Source organism: Engystomops pustulosus, chromosome 11 (genome assembly GCF_040894005.1).
Source record: "Engystomops pustulosus chromosome 11, aEngPut4.maternal, whole genome shotgun sequence".
Lineage (NCBI taxonomy): Eukaryota > Metazoa > Chordata > Amphibia > Anura > Leptodactylidae > Engystomops > Engystomops pustulosus.
In genome coordinates, this window is record NC_092421.1 from 1,272,960 (window position 1) to 1,291,455 (window position 18,496).

At 49.4% G+C, this 18,496-nt stretch overlaps 1 protein-coding gene across 3 annotated transcripts in view; it reads left to right on the forward strand.

Annotated features, from left to right (window-relative positions):
- Positions 1–14,706: 14,706 nt before the first annotated feature.
- The window catches only part of LOC140106323 (membrane-spanning 4-domains subfamily A member 4A-like), a 47,169-nt gene continuing 43,379 nt past the window's right edge, over positions 14,707–18,496 (forward strand). The window contains exon 1 of one of the 3 annotated variants that reach the window (XM_072130721.1): positions 14,707–14,857. Coding sequence is in view for 1 of the 3 variants with exons in the window: in XM_072130720.1 (XP_071986821.1) it covers positions 14,897–14,906 (10 nt within the window). In the remaining 2 variants the exon portion in view is untranslated. The other 2 variants (XM_072130722.1, XM_072130720.1) reach the window with 2 other exon arrangements.

The window sequence follows — 18,496 nt, forward strand, 5'->3', positions numbered from 1 at the left end:
GTGACCATATATGGACAGATGCTGATCTGACCTGATGACGTGGTCCCTGCTCTCTCTGCTACCCGACACTTCTCTGAAAAGGATTCCCTGCCCGATGTCTGCTCTGGGGAACCCTAGGAGATACAGTGACCATATATGGACAGATACTGATCTGACCTGATGACGTGGTCCCTGCTCTCCGCTAAGCCGACACTTCTCTGAAAAGGATTCCCTCCCGATGTCTGCTCTGGGGAACCCTAGGAGATGCAGTGACCATATATGGACAGATGCTGATCTGACCTGATGACGTGGTCCCTGCTCTCTCCGCTAACCCGACACTTCTCTGAAAAGGATTCCCTGCCCGATGTCTGTAGAAGCCATTCTGTACTGTGAGTTCAGGCTTACAAAGTATTTACTATGCGGACACAGCGCCGGGACACAGCGGGACCTGGGGGGAGAATCCGTGACAATCTCATAGCTGCCCGTGACGCGGGGCAGAGGTACGAAAAACGGGAAAGTCCCGTCAAAATCGGGAGGGTTGGGATCTATGACTACATTGCTAGAGTCCAAGATCAGGAAATGTTTAGATACTGGTGGGGAGGCAGGGAAATACAGAAACTCTCCTTCCCTCTGCAACATCCCCCACCGGGGCCTTTTTCTTGGGGCCTGGAGGCAGCCGGGGCCCAGGATACCGGAGTAGCTGGCGGTTGTGGCCTAGGTACGCTAGTGTCACGGTGCTTGGTATGGGGACCGCAGGGCTGTCCTACAGCCTGGCAGCTCTCCAGCAGGTGGTGTGTGCAATAAATATAGAGGGAGAGGCTGGTGTACTGGTTCCCCCTGGGGCGACTCCTGAGTGTCTGTAAGATATGTCCCTGGGTGATGGATGGGGAGCTCGTGGTGGTAACAGCCATATCCAGGGAACCAACAGAGGCAACGTTGTGCAAATCAACTCACGGTTCTTTATTAGAACAACTGCAGGCAACGGCCAAAACCATCTTGGAACAGATTCCGGATTACTGGAGATTCCGGATTACTGGAGTGGTCATGGAGAGTGATCCTCAGGAATGGGTCACCTACTAATAATTTTACATATCTCTAATAAATGACTGTGCCTAAATAATGCCCCTCCCCCCCTCATACTCATACAGTCCTCTTACTAGTGACTTCAGGGGTTATACAGCCCTGGGATTAGGTAGTTTACCTATAGAATGCCCATTTGAATGAATTATGTTACACATTGTCCCTCCTCCTCCTCCAGACTCCTCTGTCCTCCTCCTCCTCCAGACTCCTCTGTCTTCCTCCTCCAGACTCCTCTGCCTCCTCCTCCAGACTCCTCTGCCTCCTCCTCCAGACTCCACTGTCCTCCTCCTCCAGACTCCCCTGTCCTCCTCCTCCTCCAGACTCCTCTGTCCTCCTCCTCCTCCAGACTCCTCTGTCCTCCCTCTCCAGACTCCTCTGCCTCCTCCTCCAGACTCCTCTATCCTCCTCCAGACTCCTCTGTCCTCCTCCAGACTCCTCTGTCCTCCTACTCCTCCAGACTCCTCTGTCCTCCCTCTCCAGACTCCTCTGCCCTCCTCCTCCTCCAGACTCCTCTGTCCTCCTCCAGACTCCTCTGCCTCCTCCAGACTCCTCTGCCTCCTCCTCCAGACTCCACTGTCCTCCTCCTCCTCCAGACTCCACTGTCCTCCTCCTCCTCCAGACTCCTCTGTCCTCCTTCTCCTCCAGACTCCTCTGTCCTCCTCCTCCTCCAGACTCCTATGTCCTCCTCCCCCTCCAGACTCCTCTGTCCTCCTCCTCCAGACTCCTCTGTCCTCCTCCTCCTTGAGACTCCTCTGTCCTCCTCCTCCTCCCCCAGACTCCTCTGCCCTCCCTCTTCAGACTGCTCTGGCCTCCTCCTCCTCCAGACTCCTCTGTCCTCCTCCTCAAGACTCCTCTGTCCTCCATCTCCTCCAGACTCCTCTGTCCTCCTCCTCCTCCAGACTCCTCTGTCCTCCTCCTCCTCCTCCAGACTCCTCTGTCCTCCTCCTCCTCCTCCAGACTCCTCTGTCCTCCCTCTTGAGACTCCTCTGCCTCCTCCTCCTCCAGACTCCTCTGCCTCCTCCTCCGTCAGACTCCTCTGTCCTCCTCCTCCTCCAGACTCCTCTGTCCTCCTCCAGAATCCTCTGTCCTCCCTCTCTAGACTCTTCTGTCCTCCTCCTCCAGACTCCTGTCCTCCTCCTTCAGACCCCTCTGTCCTCCTCCTTCAGACCCCTCTGTCCTCCTTCTCCTCCAGACTCCTCTGTCCTCCTTCTCCTCCAGACCCCACTGTCCTCCTTCTCCTCCAGACTCCTCTGTCCTCCTCCTCCTCCAGACTCCTCTGTCCTCCTCCTCCTCCAGACTCCTCTGTCCTCCTCCTCCTCCAGACTCCTCTGTCCTCCTCCTCCTTGAGACTCCTCTGTCCTCCTCCTCCTCCAGACTCCTCTGTCCTCCTCCTCCTCCAGACTCCTCTGTCCTCCTCCTCCTCCAGACTCCTCTGTCCTCCTCCTCCTCCAGACCCCTCTGTCCTCCTCCTCCTCCAGACTCCTCTGTCCCCCTCCAGACTCCTCTGTCCCCCTCCAGACTCCTCTGTCCTCCTCCAGACTCCTCTGTCCTCCTCCTCCTCCAGACTCCTCTGTCCCCCTCCAGACTCCTCTGTCCTCCTCCTCCAGACTCCTCTGTCCTCCTCCAGACTCCTCTGTCCTCCTCCTCCAGACTCCTCTGTCCTCCTCCTCCTCCAGACTCCTCTGTCCTCCTCCTTCAGAATCCTCTGTCCTCCTCCTTCAGACTCCTCTGTCCTCCTCCTCCTCCAGACTCCTCTGTCCTCCTCCTCCTCCTCCAGACTCCTTTGTTCTCCCCTCAGGCTCCTCTTGAGTATAAAGAGAAAGAACAGAGATCTGTAAGAAAGGTAAAATCTACAAATCCTTTATTCCATAAGTATCTCACCACAAAAATTACCGTCACAAATCAAAACATCCTCAGGGCAGCGTCCAACACAGGTATGTCCTACAGGTATGTCCTACAGGTATGTCCTACAGGCATGTCCTACAGGTATGTCCTACAGGTATGTCCTACAGGCATGTCCTACAGGTATGTCCTACAGGTATGTCCTGCAGGTATGTCCTACAGGTATGTCCTACAGGTATGTCCTACAGGTATGTCCTACAGGTATGTCCTACAGGTATGTCCTGCAAGTATGTCTACAGGTTTTAGATTCTGTCAGCTATTGGGTCCCCGCCTGCTCTTTCCCAGAAGGCTGCTCACTTGAGGTTTGGAATTCGGTCAGAGAAGGATTCTGCCTTAGGGGTGTATATTCTGTGAGCCCCCGGACCCCTCTGTTTAACCTGCACCCAGACATTATGAATCACTGAGAGCGTGGCTATGGGGTTTGTCCTGTCTCTCAAGCCTCTAGCACCATCAGTAGATTTACATTATGTACGGGGTCTGTACCCCATCGTCCCCCCATCCCTGCAGATGTGCCTGGGCCGCTAAATAATATACCCAAGAGATTGGTCAGGTCTCAGATTAGGGCTTGGATCCTGTGGAATCTGGGAAGTGGGAGCCATACCGGAGAGTTGTGTATTGAGGTGGTTGTGGTGGTGGCATCACCACCATCGTCATTACATTCAGTCGGCCGATCACCGATAATGGAAGCTTACACCAGTACAGCTACAATCCTGGTCTTCAGTTTTTTCATTAATGGCGAGAGATTCAGCTCCTCAAAGTCATTAATCCTGTATACCCAGATAGCGGAACTTATACACCACAGGAATGTCAGGAAGATCCGTCTCCAAGGCCCCTCCAATGGATTTATGCCAGATTATGGTGAGGCCGACAAATTCCCAAATATTTCCAGCAATTGCAGTACTGGGCGCACGGAGGGTCCTGTATCTCCCAGGAACAGCAATGCATCATCTGCGTATAGTGCAATTTAACCATGCGTCGTTCCACGATATGGTCTGAATGGTTGTGATAGGGCCCCAATCGCCCACACTCGGGCCTGCGGGCTGGAATATAATACTTTGACCCACAATATGAAACCCTGGCCAAAGCCCATGGTCTGCATTGTGAGCCATAGGAAACGCCATTCTATGCTGTCGAACGCCTTGGCCGCGTCGAGTGTCACCATAGCCCTGCTCCCAACGTGTATGATAGAGGTTATGACCTTTACTAACCATTGGGAGAGGGCCTTGGCCTGCAGAGAGAAGGGATATAGTCTATACCAGTCCGGTAATGTGGGGTCCTTTCCCTTCTTTGGTAGGACCACGGGTGGCGTTCAGTTTGCCTCCTGTATGGTCGCGCTTGGGTTGCACTGATACATGAGAAGTCTCCTGCTGGGCCTTAGTAATTACTGATGTCTTTTAGCAAAGGCTCTCTTCCTACCCGCTACCTCTGACAGGTGTGAGTTCACGTAGTTTGGGGCTTTGTGCATGCGGTCCGGGGTCAGTGGGGAGGGATTACTAATAATCTCATCTATTTCCCTGGATTTACTCTCAGTGGAGCTCCTAAGCTTCTCATACACTGGAAGGGGGAGCAGTGCCCCTGTTCTCTCCCATAAAGGGCGCCCCTGCCCATTCTACCCCAGGTGCCACCCCAGGAGTCGCTGACCAAAATGGGTTAAGCCTCCATATTCTATTCTGTATCTAGGGTTATCATAGATTATTGGGGTGACTACGGGGGGGTGCTCAGACATAGATCTAGCCGGGTATTCCGCTTCCCCCACCCGGAGCATTATACTCGAGTTACCCAGAGCCAAATCTATCCGGACAATGAAGAGAAGATGGAGGAGCAGCAGGGGTCACCCGCCATACATCCAGCGGGACTATTTCTGAACCCTTGCCGTGTGGGTGTTATATTCTTCCTGCACCTGTCCCAATCACCACGAGGAACATTGATAAAATCCCCCACAAGTAGACGGGGCAGTCCCGGGTATTCGGCAATGGATCCCAATATGACCTCAGAGTACGGGGGAGGAATATAGACATAAGGATCATCGCTCCAGCCCCAAATGTATAGAAGAGACTTATAAATCTTCCCTCAAACACTGACCCCTCAGCACATGAGGAAAGCGCGACAGTCAGACCCCATCCATCATTTTGCATCTGGGATATTCTGTCAGGTGCCGAGTCTCCTGCAATCACTATATACAAGCCTCTTGGTAGTGTCCACAAGACCCGGACATCGCGGCTGATCACTGGTATCCAGGAGGCCATAACTCACCATCCCATAGTGGCCATAGGACATCCGTATGACTTCTACTGAATCCCCTTCACCCCTAGTAATACAAGGATTGACATAATATTCGTGCAGATCCCCCCACTCCCACCTTCCCCCACAACTGTACCCGCACCCTCTATACCCGCACCCTCTATACCCGCACCCTCTATACCCGCACCTTCTATACCCGCACCCTCAATACCCGCACCCTCTATACCCGCACCCTCTATACCCGCACCCTCTATACCCGCACCCTCTATACCCGCACCCTCAATACCCGCACCCTCTATACCCGCACCCTCTATACCCGCACCCTCTATACCCGCACCTTCTATACCCGCACCCTCTATACCCGCACCCTCTATACCCGCACCCTCTATACCCGCACCCTCTATACCCGCACCCTCTATACCCGCAACCTCTATACCCGCAACCTCTATACCCGCACCCTCTATACCCGCACCCTCAATACCCGCACCCTCTATACCCGCACCCTCTATACCCGCACCCTCTATACCCGCACCCTCTATACCCGCACATTCTATACCCGCACCCTCTATACCCGCACCCTCTATACCCGCACCCTCTATACCCGCACCCTCTATACCCGCACCCTCAATACCCGCAACCTCTATACCCGCACCCTCTATACCCGCACCCTCTATACCCGCACCCTCAATACCCGCACCCTCTATACCCGCACCCTCTATACCCGCACCCTCTATACCCGCACCCACTGTACCCGCACCCTCTATACCCGCACCCTCTATACCCGCACCCTCTATACCCGCACCCTCTATACCCGCACCCTCTATACCCGCACCCTCAATACCCGCACCCTCTATACCCGCACCCTCTATACCCGCACCCTCTATACCTGCACCCACTGTACCCGCACCCTCTATACCCGCACCCTCTATACCCGCACCCACTGTACCCGCACCCTCTATACCTGCACCCACTGTACCCGCACCCTCTATACCCGCACCCTCTATACCCGCACCCACTGTACCCGCACCCTCTATACCCGCACCCTCTATACCCGCACATTCTATACCCGCACCCTCTATACCCGCACCTTCTATACCCGCACCTTCTATACCCGCACCCTCTATACCCGCACCTTCTATACCCGCACCCTCTATACCCGCACCTTCTATACCCGCACCCTCTATACCCGCACCTTCTATACCCGCACCTTCTATACCCGCACCTTCTATACCCGCACCCTCTATACCCGCACCTTCTATACCCACACCCTCTATACCCGCACCTTCTATACCCGCACCCTCTATACCCGCACCTTCTATACCCGCACCTTCTATACCCGCACCCTCTATACCCGCACCCTCTATACCCGCACCTTCTATACCCGCACATTCTATACCCGCACCTTCTATACCCGCACCCTTTATACCTGCACCCTCTATACCCGCACCCTCTATACCCGCACCTTCTATACCCGCACCCTCTATACCCGCACCTTCTATACCCGCACCCTCTATACCCGCACCCTCTATACCCGCACCTTCTATACCCTCACCCTCTATGCCCGCACCCTCTATACCCGCACCTTCTATACCCGCACCTTCTATACCCGCACCCTCTATACCAGCACCTTCTATACCCGCACCTTCTATACCCGCACCCTCTATACCCGCACCCTCTATGCCTGCACCCTCTATACCCGCACCTTCTATACCCGCACCTTCTATACCCGCACCCTCTATACCAGCACCTTCTATACCCGCACCCTCTATACCCGCACCTTCTATACCCGCACCCTCTATACCCGCACCTTCTATACCCGCACCCTCTATACCCGCACCCTCTATACCCGCACCCTCTATACCCGCACCTTCTATACCCGCACCCTCTATACCCGCACCTTCTATACCCGCACCCTCTATACCCGCACCCTCTATACCCGCACCCTCTATACCCGCACCTTCTATACCCGCACCCTCTATACCCGCACCCTCTATACCCGCACCTTCTATACCCGCACCCTCTATACCCGCACCCTCTATACCCGCACCCTCTATACCCGCACCTTCTATACCCGCACCTTCTATACCCGCACCCTCTATACCAGCACCTTCTATACCCGCACATTCTATACCCGCACCCTCTATACCCGCACCCTCTATACCCGCACCCTCTATACCCGCACCCTCTATACCCGCACATTCTATACCCGCACCTTCTATACCCGCACATTCTATACCCGCACATTCTATACCCGCACCCTCTATACCCGCACCTTCTATACCTGCACCCTCCATACCCGCACCCTCTATACCAGCACCCTGTATACCTGCACCCTCTATACCCGCACCCTCTATACCTGCACCTTCTATAAAGGCACCGCACGGGGCGAAACTCCAAAAGAATACCTCGCTGGCATATGCTGGTGGCACATAATGATACAAATTGCCCATGTATGTATCCAACTCTTATGAGTACTAATATCCGTCAGCGGTGCTCGTCTTCTAGCGGCCGTGAAAGGGAGGATAAGAGAAAAGCCTCGGCCCGCAATAATTATAACAGTAACAAGTTATGAACCCAAACCCCACTCTAAACCCAAGCGAGTAAACCTGTCCAGTCCACACGGCTCAGTCCGCTGCCGCAGGAGCACGAAGCTGCCCCCAATGTTGATCCAACCACTGCACGGCCGAGGACAGTCCTTCATAAAAGTGCGTGGACCCAACGCAACGACCCACAGTTTGGGCGGGAACATCATATGGCACTTGGAGACTCTGAAGGCGTCTCTTGATGTCTAGTCCCTTGCCGCAGCTTTTTTGGACTTCCACAGAGTAAATCCCCAGAGAGGGAAATCTTGGGGCCATTTCCATCAGGGTAATGGGCGTGTAGATACCCCGAGGGCTCTTTCATATAATGGAGAAAGAGGTTCTTTGCCAAACTTTTGTAGGAGCCTTTCTTCATTGTACGCCGTTGGGTTCTGCCCCTCCATCTTTTTCGGGAACCCCACAAACTTCACATTGTTCCGCCTGGCTCTGTTTTCAAGCTCGTCCATTTTTTCTCACAGCGCCGTTATCTCTTCCTAGAGGCTCTTTTGCACTTGGCCACATCATCCTCCAGGTCAGAAGTACAAAGTAGCAGCTCTGTAGTTCTCCCTGAGATCCTATGGACGTTGCATTATTGATAACTCCAATGTGATTAAATGACACTAGGAGACGACTTTCTACACATCTCCTATAGAAGGTTCAGCAGAAGCCGGCGGGGATTTTCTATTAGGGACTCGATCTGACCTCCATATCTGGGTCATGCGACATGTCAGCCTCTGACAGGGGACCGGGGGCAGCCTTAGATCTTGCAGCCAGGGAACAGGTTTCTACTAGCACCTCCCGCTCGTTTTAAGGGCCAGCGACAGGATAGTTTCCGGATCACCTTCAGGAGCTCGGCTGCAGGCCCCTTACCGCATGCTCCGCTAGGCCACGCGCCTTGCTATCATCTCGCTTAGTATGTAGGTGCGCACAACATTATGACGGAAAACACTAACCTTCTGCTGAGCTCTGTAATGGAATTGTGTAGGAACCCCCTGGTATCATTGGGTTGTATGATAGGGTCTGGTGCCTACGAGATGCCACGTGCAGATGACTCCGGGCCACGTTCAAGGATAAGTAGAGGAATTTCAAGGGAGTTGGCTCCTCCTTCTACTTATAATGTTGATATTTCCCTAAGTTTATAACAATCAGTAAAGGTGTAAATACAAATAGCAAAATCCCTTTTTTTTAAAAAAAATGTGACCATTATTGATAGAGCCGTAGTCATTAAGTTGTTATATGTTTGTAGCGCAAAGTGGAAGCTCATCTCTCATTGATTCGTCATTGTTTAGCGATGCAGATGCAAATAAGTTATGAGAACTCAAGAAAGCAAAAGCAAAACAGCCAGGGGATCTTTGGCCCAGGGGTGTAACTACAGTGGTAGCAGCCACAGCAGCTGCTATGGGGCCTGCAGTGTCAGGGGGCCCGATCATCCGACCTGACACACTAAAGAGTGGAGGATGTGCATCATTATATACATATTATGCTGCACATTGTACACCATAATATGTATATAACACATCTTCCACAGTGCACAGGATGAATGAGCAGCTCAGATAAGAAATGTCCGGGGGAGAATGACAGGACCAGGGATCTCTCATCTCTAATACTGACCCCCATGTGGTCAGCAGCTCCTAGGGCAGATCTGTTTATATCTATAAATCTATATATTGGTGCATAAATGTCTGAGAATACAAATATGTATATCTTCTGAGGGAGTGGGGGGACCCGTTCAGGAGTCTGCTATGGGGCCCTGCCTCTCCTAGTTACGCCCCTGCTGTGGCCCCCGCTCAGTTTGTATCCTGGAGCCTTTACGTATCACAGGAGAGGACTCACACATGTTATTATAGATTAGCACCTTGTGTTCCTGATGGTTTTCTGATGTCACCGTGGATGTCATCCGTACCTGGGTGGAGTAAGTTATATTGTATTATGTTATTTTTATGTTCTGTATTTAGCCCTCAGGAATCTCGTCTGCCTGGATTTTTCTAGTTCTTTATGTGAGACATGAACACATGCAGGCAGCACCTGACTGCTAAACAAATTTAGGGTGGGAGGTTATTATGGGTTGGCATGGGGGGTGCAGAGTGCACTGGGCCAGGGGGACAATCCCCCCCCCATTCCCCTGGATCTTTACATTAGTTGCCAGTGCTCACCCCGATGTTCCGATCCCCGGGGCTCCTCTTCTTTCTTCTCCTTACTGTATCGGCCAGCAGATCGTGTGGACGTGTCTCTGCCGACTAATACAGCAAGTAGAAGAAAGAAGAGGAGCCGCGCCGAGCATTGGGGACGCCGCAGTGCGTGTATGTACGGTTTTTTTATTGACTCATGTATAAGCCGAGATGAGGTTTGTCAGCACACACATACAGAAACAAAACCAAAAGACAAAAACAGAAGTGACAATAGCCAGGTCAAAAAGGAGACGGCAGAGAGGTACAGAATGGTAAGTCAAAGAGAAGTCAGATAACAGAGTCAGGAGCAGAATACACATCATGTAGTACTGTAAGTGCCAAGAGAGGCATAACCAGCGATCAATGCAATGAGGACTACAAATAAAGGTAAAACCTGGAGCAGCCCATGTAATTACATAGCAGGTGCCCAAACCCGTTCATGCCTTCATGGAGCAGGTGAAAAGTTGCTGCCATTTTTGGTGGATTGAAACAAGATTTCACTACTGTGCTGCTTCTACTTGGATTTTCATTACCTGAGGAATAGGTATTTATGGAGTTCATGGCTGCCTCAACAGTCCCTGATTAGATCGGCATCACTCAAACCCCACCTGACAACCCCCAGCTCAGAAATGTGATGTAATCACCCAGCTTTCCACACCCAACTCAGCCATAGGAAGTAACTCTGCAGAGCAGCCCAGAACTTTACATATCACATTGCAGAGTGGTTGATAGAAAACCAGAAAAACCACATAACTGCTTTCTTGTTCAAAAGATGTGCAGATATGTGCAACAATATTATTACGTGGTGAAAGCCAAAGACCCGACTGTCATGGAAGAGAAAGTGACGCAGGCTATAAGGTACTGACCCTCTCCCTGCCTACTTGTCCGTACTGTGCTGAGCCAAACGGCACAACTCAATGACAGTCCATATAAGTGCCGCTTCTGTCACCGGCTCACAAGGAGCCGGTGCCATAAGCTACAGGTGTCAGCTGTGTGCTGCAGCTGACACCCACCTCTAACACCCACGACTAATGATCCCTCTGATCGTGGCTGCGCACACTCCGTGGAAGTCAGGGTCTGGACCCGGCAGTAACTCACTGAGCATGTGCAGCATAACACACTGCAATACAATATGAACATGAACAAGCAATCAAAGGTTCACTTGTTCAAGATAATCTCTAAACAAAAAAGTTATAAAACAATTAATTTTTTTTTTTTGCAATAAAAATAATTAAATAAATCAAAAGTCTCCTAAACGCCACCATTATCTATAAACATCTTATTAAAAAAAAACAAAAATCACAAAAAAAACACATATTAAGTATTGCCACATCTGTAACAATCTGTACATTATTGGTTACAATGAAACATTATTGCACCATAGAAAAAACCTTGCCAAAAAATGTACATTTTTCATCAAATCCCTTCACAATGTTTCAAAACGGTATAAAAAAAAAGCTACGTGCAACAAAATAGTAACTCATGACGTAAAAAATAAGCCCCCACTCAGCTCTCTACACTGAAAAATACTAAAGGCAGGAAAAGAGATACTCAGGACATACCGGCAGGACCCGGGTTATGTACAGGATCAGTTCTTTAGGTTTGTATATGTAAGTAGGAACTGCTATATCTTATCATTGTACATTTTTTGTCCCTGTAATAATCTGATTTCAAAATTTTGTGTTGTCATGGGACCAAAGATTATCAATCATTATCAATCATTGGACCAAAGTAACATGCAGAGAGCTTGAAGAGAGGTCACAGGGGGCAGGGGGGTCCGTCTGTAACTAGTGGACGTCTGTAAGTCAGGGACCACCTGTACTCGAGAGAAATTGGGGATCAAACTTTGTGGAGTGTTTTGGTAAGTTATCCACAGAGAATATGTACATTGTTTGGAAAATACATTCATTTAGCCAAATTAAATTTCAGAGTTGCACATGAATTTGTTTTAACCCCTGCTGCTTTTCCATCAGTTGGGGGGGGGGGGTGCAGTTTCTATAGTGTAGAATATTGTAATATAGTAAATTATGGGGTTTTACAATTATTTAGGCCTCTCCAATGGTTTGGAAGCCAAGCAGCTCCATCAACAGACTGATTTAGTGTTTTTTCACAAGTTCTAAGTCTCAAAAATTAGAGGATGCAAAAAAACCCATAAAAACATAAAGAAGCGATTTGTTAGTTATTACGTTATTGTGGTGTTGTGACAATGTATTGTACATTTTTGATTGATTTAATTGACTTTTAAATTGATTTTTTAAAATTGAGAATTTTTCTGAATTTTCTTTTTCCTTTTGTTGTCATAAATAAACATAAAACATATTATGCAAATGTTTAGACTAACATGAAGTGCAAAGTGTCACGAGAAAACAGTCTAAAAATCCCCCGGAAGTGTCTCAGGGTTCTAACCACTTATAGTGACACATGTCAGGTGTGAAAAAATGGGTCGTGTCAGGAAGGTGCAAAATGGCCAAGTTGTTAAGGGGTTAATATTATGTGCAATGTACTAAATGTGGTGGTGCCAGCGGTGCAGGTGACACACCCCCTTCATTCATCGGATCAGTGCGATCATGAAGATACTTATATGGTTTGAGTACGTGCCTTGCGTCCTGACTCTGACACCTCTGTTACGGTTTGCGGTACGAGAGGACATTTTCATGAGTACGTGGTATGAGAGTGCGGTATGAGAGGACATTTTCATGAGTACGCGGTATGACAGTGCGGTATGAGAGGACATTTTCATGAGTACGCGGTATGACAGTGCGGTATGAGAGGACATTTTCATGAGTACGTGGTATGAGAGTGCGGTATGAGAGGACATTTTCATGAGTACGTGGTATGAGAGTGCGGTATGAGAGGACATTTTCATGAGTACGCGGTATGAGAGTGCGGTATGAGAGGACATTTTCATCAGTACGCGGTATGAGAGTGCGGTATAAGAGGACATTTTCATGAGTACGCGGTACGAGAGTGCGGTATGAGAGGACATTTTCATGAGTACGTGGTATGAGAGTGCGGTATGAGAGGACATTTTCATGAGTACGCGGTATGAGAGTGCGGTATGAGAGGACATTTTCATGAGTACGTGGTATGAGAGTGCGGTATGAGAGGACATTTTCATGAGTACGTGGTATGAGAGTGCGGTATGAGAGGACATTTTCATGAGTACGTGGTATGAGAGTGCGGTATGAGAGGACATTTTCATGAGTACGCGGTATGAGAGTGCGGTATAAGAGGACATTTTCATGAGTACGTGGTATGAGAGTGCGGTATAAGAGGACATTTTCATGAGTACGTGGTATGAGAGTGCGGTATGAGAGGACATTTTCATGAGTACGCGGTATGAGAGTGCGGTATAAGAGGACATTTTCATGAGTACGTGGTATGAGAGTGCGGTATAAGAGGACATTTTCATGAGTACGCGGTATGAGAGTGCGGTATGAGAGGACATTTTCATGAGTACGCGGTATGAGAGTGCGGTATGAGAGGACATTTTCATGAGTACGCGGTATGAGAGTGCGGTATGAGAGGACATTTTCATGAGTACGCGGTATGAGAGTGCGGTATAAGAGGACATTTTCATGAGTACGTGGTATGAGAGTGCGGTATGAGAGGACATTTTCATGAGTACGCGGTATGAGAGTGCGGTATGAGAGGACATTTTCATGAGTACGCGGTATGAGAGTGCGGTATAAGAGGACATTTTCATGAGTACGTGGTATGAGAGTGCGGTATAAGAGGACATTTTCATGAGTACGCGGTATGAGAGTGCGGTATGAGAGGACATTTTCATGAGTACGCGGTATGAGAGTGCGGTATGAGAGGACATTTTCATGAGTACGTGGTATGAGAGTGCGGTATGAGAGGACATTTTCATGAGTACGCGGTACGAGAGTGCGGTATGAGAGGACATTTTCATGAGTACGTGGTATGAGAGTGCGGTATGAGAGGACATTTTCATGAGTACGCGGTATGACAGTGCGGTATGAGAGGACATTTTCATGAGTACGCGGTATGAGAGTGCGGTATAAGAGGACATTTTCATGAGTACGTGGTATGAGAGTGCGGTATGAGAGGACATTTTCATGAGTACGCGGTATGAGAGTGCGGTATGAGAGGACATTTTCATCAGTACGTGGTATGAGAGTGCGGTATGAGAGGACATTTTCATGAGTACGCGGTATGAGAGTGCGGTATGAGAGTGCGGTATGAGAGTGCGGTATGAGAGTGCGGTACGAGAGGACATTTTCATGAGTAGAACCTTTAGATGACTTTTTATTGTGTTATAGGGAAAGGTGGATTTGAATTTTTTGAATTTTCTTTTCATACTGACTCAATTACTATTATTTCCGGTCCACGGTGTCTCTTGGTTTTGGTTTTGTCTCTTTTGTCTCTTTGGGGGGGGTGCAGTTTTATGTACAAAACTTTGCGACTTCTTGCAAATCTTTAAAACCTAAACCCCTGGATGTCACGGGTGTCCCTGCGATCCATTCCACACCCGTGCCCCTCTCCGTGGTGGTGCTTTGCGCTCATTAGCCATTGTGAAAGCTTCCCTGTGCGTTGTTCCTTGTTCCTGTTCCCGTTCCTACGTTGATCTTCAGTTGTGACCTAGGACCTGACCTTTGACCTCTGGATCTCTGCCGCCAGCCCTGACTACCTACCTGTGCCTGACCCCGAGCCTGGACTCTGAAAAGGAGATGAATGTCGAGAAAGACTTCAATTCACATAAACATTTCGTTGAATTCCCCTCCAGGCCGATGTCACAAGGAAGTAGAAGAATAAGCAGCTCCCGGAGTAAAGAACTTCGCATTTCTTGACAAGTGACATTCAATGTTTCAGCTCAGAACAACATAAGAGCCGGGGTTTTCCATCAGAGGAAGGTCTGACGAAGCTGCTGACATTGTGACACAGGTAAGTCCATCCTACAGATCACTTACTGCACAATACACGATGGAGACGTGTGAGTATATCAGGACCTCTAGTATCTGTGGGTAATAGTGTTTTGTACGTGAAATGTCTTTAGTTTTCTTTCTTGTATGTTTGAGGTGAAAATCTCAGATGTTGGGAGTTACAGGATCTGTAGAGCGTCAGGTGCCGGGGAAGGAACATTACAGAGAGCGGCCAAATCCTGTACCCAGAATCTATGAGACTGACACTGACAGTGGCCACATCCTGTACCCAGAATCTATGAGACTGACACTGAGCAGTGACCACATCCTGTACCCAGAATCTATGAGACTGATACTGAGCAGTGGCCACATCCTGTACCCAGAATCTATGAGACTGATACTGAGCAGTGACCACATCCTGTACCCAGAATCTATGAGACTGATACTGAGCAGTGGCCACATCCTGTACCCAGAATCTATGAGACTGACACTGAGCAGTGACCACATCCTGTACCCAGAATCTATGAGATTGATACTGAGCAGCGGCCACATCCTGTACCCAGAATCTATGAGACTGACACTGAGCAGTGACCACATCCTGTACCCAGAATCTATGAGACTGATACTGAGCAGTGACCACATCCTGTACCCAGAATCTATGAGACTGATACTGAGCAGTGGCCACATCCTGTACCCAGAATCTATGAGACTGATACTGAGCAGTGACCACATCCTGTACCCAGAATCTATGAGACTGATACTGAGCAGTGGCCACATCCTGTACCCAGAATCTATGAGACTGACACTGAGCAGTGACCACATCCTGTACCCAGAATCTATGAGACTGATACTGAGCAGTGACCACATCCTGTACCCAGAATCTATGAGACTGATACTGAGCAGTGGCCACATCCTGTACCCAGAATCTATGAGACTGATACTGAGCAGTGACCACATCCTGTACCCAGAATCTATGAGACTGATACTGAGCAGTGACCACATCCTGTACCCAGAATCTATGAGACTGATACTGAGCAGCGGCCAAATCCTGTACCCAGAATCTATGAGACTGATACTGAGCAGTGACCACATCCTGTACCCAGAATCTATGAGACTGATACTGAGCAGTGACCACATCCTGTACCCAGAATCTATGAGACTGATACTGAGCAGTGGCCACATCCTGTACCCAGAATCTATGAGACTGATACTGAGCAGTGGCCACATCCTGTACCCAGAATCTATGAGACTGATACTGAGCAGCGGTCACATCCTGTACCCAGAATCTATGAGACTGATACTGAGCAGTGACCACATCCTGTACCCAGAATCTATGAGACTGATACTGAGCAGTGGCCACATCCTGTACCCAGAATCTATGAGACTGATACTGAGCAGTGACCACATCCTGTACCCAGAATCTATGAGACTGATACTGAGCAGTGACCACATCCTGTACCCAGAATCTATGAGACTGATACTGAGCAGTGACCACATCCTGTACCCAGAATCTATGAGACTGACACTGAGCAGTGACCACATCCTGTACCCAGAATCTATGAGACTGATACTGAGCAGTGACCACATCCTGTACCCAGAATCTATGAGACTGATACTGAGCAGTGACCACATCCTGTACCCAGAATCTATGAGACTGATACTGAGCAGTGGCCACATCCTGTACCCAGAATCTATGAGACTGATACTGAGCAGTGGCCACATCCTGTACCCAGAATCTATGAGACTGATACTGAGCAGCGGTCACATCCTGTACCCAGAATCTATGAGACTGATACTGAGCAGTGACCACATCCTGTACCCAGAATCTATGAGACTGATACTGAGCAGTGGCCACATCCTGTACCCAGAATCTATGAGACTGACACTGAGCAGTGGCCACATCCTGTACCCAGAATCTATGAGACTGATACTGAGCAGTGGCCACATCCTGTACCCAGAATCTATGAGACTGACACTGAGCAGTGGCCACATCCTGTACCCAGAATCTATGAGACTGATACTGAGCAGTGACCACATCCTGTACCCAGAATCTATGAGACTGACACTGAGCAGCGGCAAAATCCTGTACCCAGAATCTATGAGACTGACACTGAGCAGCGGCAAAATCCTGTACCCAGAATCTATGAGACTGATACTGAGCAGTGACCACATCCTGTACCCAGAATCTATGAGACTGATACTGAGGAGTGGCCACATCCTGTACCCAGAATCTATGAGACTGATACTGAGGAGTGGCCACATCCTGTACCCAGAATCTATGAGACTGATACTGAGCAGTGGTCACATCCTGTACCCAGAATCTATGAGACTGATACTGAGCAGTGGTCACATCCTGTACCCAGAATCTATGAGACTGATACTGAGCAGTGACCACATCCTGTACCCAGAATCTATGAGACTGATACTGAGCAGTGACCACATCCTGTACCCAGAATCTATGAGACTGATACTGAGCAGTGACCACATCCTGTACCCAGAATCTATGAGACTGATACTGAGCAGCGGCCACATCCTGTACCCAGAATCTATGAGACTGATACTGAGCAGTGGTCACATCCTGTACCCAGAATCTATGAGACTGATACTGAGCAGCGGCCACATCCTGTACCCAGAATCTATGAGACTGATACTGAGCAGTGGCCACATCCTGTACCCAGAATCTATGAGACTGATACTGAGCAGTGGCCACATCCTGTACCCAGAATCTATGAGACTGATACTGAGCAGTGACCACATCCTGTACCCAGAATCTATGAGACTGATACTGAGCAGTGGCCACATCCTGTACCCAGAATCTATGAGGCTGACACTGAGCAGTGACCACATCCTGTACCCAGAATCTATGAGACTGATACTGAGCAGTGGCCACATCCTGTACCCAGAATCTATGAGACTGATACTGAGCAGTGACCACATCCTGTACCCAGAATCTATGAGACTGATACTGAGCAGTGACCACATCCTGTACCCAGAATCTATGAGACTGATACTGAGCAGTGACCACATCCTGTACCCAGAATCTATGAGACTGACACTGAGCAGTGGCCACATCCTGTACCCAGAATCTATGAGACTGATACTGAGCAGCGGCCAAATCCTGTACCCAGAATCTATGAGACTGACACTGAGCAGTGGTCACATCCTGTACCCAGAATCTATGAGACTGATACTGAGCAGTGACCACATCCTGTACCCAGAATCTATGAGACTGATACTGAGCAGCGGCCACATCCTGTACCCAGAATCTATGAGACTGATACTGAGCAGCGACCACATCCTGTACCCAGAATCTATGAGACTGATACTGAGCAGTGACCACATCCTGTACCCAGAATCTATGAGACTGATACTGAGCAGTGGTCACATCCTGTACCCAGAATCTATGAGACTGATACTGAGCAGTGGCCACATCCTGTACCCAGAATCTATGAGACTGACACTGAGCAGTGACCACATCCTGTACCCAGAATCTATGAGACTGATACTGAGCAGTGACCACATCCTGTACCCAGAATCTATGAGACTGATACTGAGCAGTGGCCACATCCTGTACCCAGAATCTATGAGACTGACACTGAGCAGTGGCCACATCCTGTACCCAGAATCTATGAGACTGATACTGAGCAGTGACCACATCCTG